The sequence below is a fragment of the Carcharodon carcharias genome, chromosome Y (genome assembly GCF_017639515.1).
Source record: "Carcharodon carcharias isolate sCarCar2 chromosome Y, sCarCar2.pri, whole genome shotgun sequence".
NCBI classification, from domain to species: domain Eukaryota; kingdom Metazoa; phylum Chordata; class Chondrichthyes; order Lamniformes; family Lamnidae; genus Carcharodon; species Carcharodon carcharias.
The window spans coordinates 716,437-718,936 of NC_054508.1; the positions used below are offsets into that span (position 1 = coordinate 716,437).

Here is a 2,500-nt window from a genome sequence, read left to right on the forward strand (position 1 = left end):
TCTCTCTCTAATTATTTATCTCTATTTATCTATTTAATTATCTAATTATCTGTCGCTTTGCATTTATTTAACCATATTTCTATCTATCTCTCTATGTATCTCTCCTTGTATCTTTGTATGTATCTTTCTATCCATCTTTCCATCTATCTATCTAACTTTCATTTATCTATTGCTCTATCTAGTATTTATATATCTATCTGCCCATGTATCTATCTCTCTATTCATCTATTATTTATCTATTTATCTATTATCGATGTATGTATGTATATATGTTTTTATCTATCTATCTATCTATCTATCTGTTCATTCATCTAACAGTATTTTATTAATTCATATTCAGGTTCAACTATCTATATCTGGCCATCTATATCCTATCCAGTTCTACTAATTGTCCATCTTCGCTCGTTTATCTCTCTATTCATCTGTCTATTCAAATTTCTATCATTCTGTCGCTCCATGTGTCTGTGTATGTATGTATGAATGTGTTTGTGCATATATCTATGTGTCTACATATCTACCTGTCGGTCTATCTATATCTATCTAGCTAGATCTCTATCTAGATAACTATTTATCTATCTATCTACATACCTACCATTTATCTATCGATCTATCTAGTATTTATCTATCTGTCCATCTATCTATCTCTCTACCTAACTATTATTTATCTATCTATCTTTCTATTATTTATTTATCTATCTATCTATCAATTATCTATCCATTATCTGCCTATCCATCCATCTATCTATCATTTATCTATCGATCTACCTAGTATTTATTTATCTATCTGTCTATCTATCTCTCTATATATTTGTTATTTACCTATTTAAGTATCTATATATTATTTATTTATCTACATATTTTTTATTTATATATCATTTATCTATCTATCTATTATTTATTTGGCTATCTATCTATCATTTATTTATCTATCCATTATCTATCTATCTACCTATCCATCTATCATTTATCTATCGATCTGGCTAGTATTTATCTATCCATCTGCCCATCTATCTGTCTCTCTATATATCTGCTATTTATCAATTTAATTATCTATATATGATTTATTTATCTATCTATTATTTATTTAGCTATCTATTTATTATTTATTTATCTATCCATTATCTTTCTATCTATCATTTATCCATCGATCCATTTATTATTTATATATCCATCTGTCTAACTATCTCTCTATATATCTGCTATTTATCTATTTAAATATCTATTATTTATTCATTTATCTATGTATTATTTATTTATCTATCTATTAATTTACCCATCTATCTATTATTTATTTTTATCTATCTGTCTACTTATTATCTATTTATCTGTCCATTATCTATCTTTCTGTCTATCTATCTATCATTTATCTATCGAACTGTCTAGTATTTATCCATCTATCTGTCCATCTATCTCCCCATATACCTGTTATTTATCGATTTAAATATCTATGTATTATTTATTCATCTATCCATGTATTATTTATTTATCTATCAATTATCTATCTATCTATCTTTATTTCTTTATATTTCTAGCTATCTATCATTTATCTATCGATCTATCTCCTATTTATATATCCATCTGTCTATCTATCTCTCTATATATCTGCTATTTATCTATTTAAATATCTATTATTTATTCAACTATCCATGTATTATTTATTTATCTATCTATTATCTATCTATTAATTTACCTATCTATCTATTATTTATTTATGTCCTCTCTTTAAATATAAAACTTTGGCTATAAAATATAATGTAAAATATTATTTAAAACGTTATATATAAAATGAACATTGTAATTCATATGTTACATGCGGATGTTGTGTATTTTGGTGGAGCTATTTTTTTATGCCCAGTTTTCCTGGTGTTTTTGATATTAACTCTTTCTGTTTTGCCGCGGTTAGTGTAACGCTCCCCGTAATGATCCTGCCTTTTATGCTATACTCCCTGCTGGAAAAGTCTCTCTCTCTCTCTCTCCCTCTTCCCGGCGCTCGTCCATCAGAGCCTGTATGGTTTCGTTTGGGAAGAGAGGGATTGAGGATAGGCACGCCTGTTCTCTCCTGGCCGTGTTTAAGTTTAAAGGCGGGGGTTGGGGGTGGCGGTGGTGGGGTGGGGGGTGGGGGGTGGGTAGTTGGACGAAGAGAGGGGCAGGGAAGGGAAGGGAGAGGCAACACTGGACACACACACACACACACACACACACACACACCACGCACCAGAATCGAAATCCCTGCGCCCCGCGCCCTCCTCTTCGGCTGCTGTGTGGTTTAGGTAGTTTCCTGTTGTTTGCGGTTGGTGCTCCTCTTACCCTGCAACTAGAAACTGTCTTAATTAACTCAGTTGATGTTCATCCCGGGGGCACTTCTGGTCGTTTTTAGGGTTTTTTTCCCTCTGTGTGTGTGTGTGTGTGTGTGTGTGTGTGTGTGTGTGTGTGTGTAGTTGGGTGGGGAGGGGGTAAGGGAGATATTGGGGGAGGGTGGTTGGGGGGAGAAATAGAGAGA

The 2,500-nt window shown here is 32.2% G+C and overlaps 1 protein-coding gene across 1 annotated transcript in view; it reads left to right on the forward strand.

Moving 5' to 3' along the window:
* The window catches only part of LOC121273388 (homeobox protein Hox-C10-like), a gene marked incomplete at its 3' end in the record, with an annotated part of 21,759 nt that extends 19,576 nt beyond the window's left edge, over positions 1 to 2,183 (forward strand). The window contains exon 4 of the mRNA XM_041180567.1: positions 2,161 to 2,183. Within this exon, the coding sequence (XP_041036501.1) occupies positions 2,161 to 2,183 (23 nt within the window). The remainder of the gene's footprint in view (positions 1 to 2,160) is intronic.
* Positions 2,184 to 2,500: the final 317 nt, after the last annotated feature.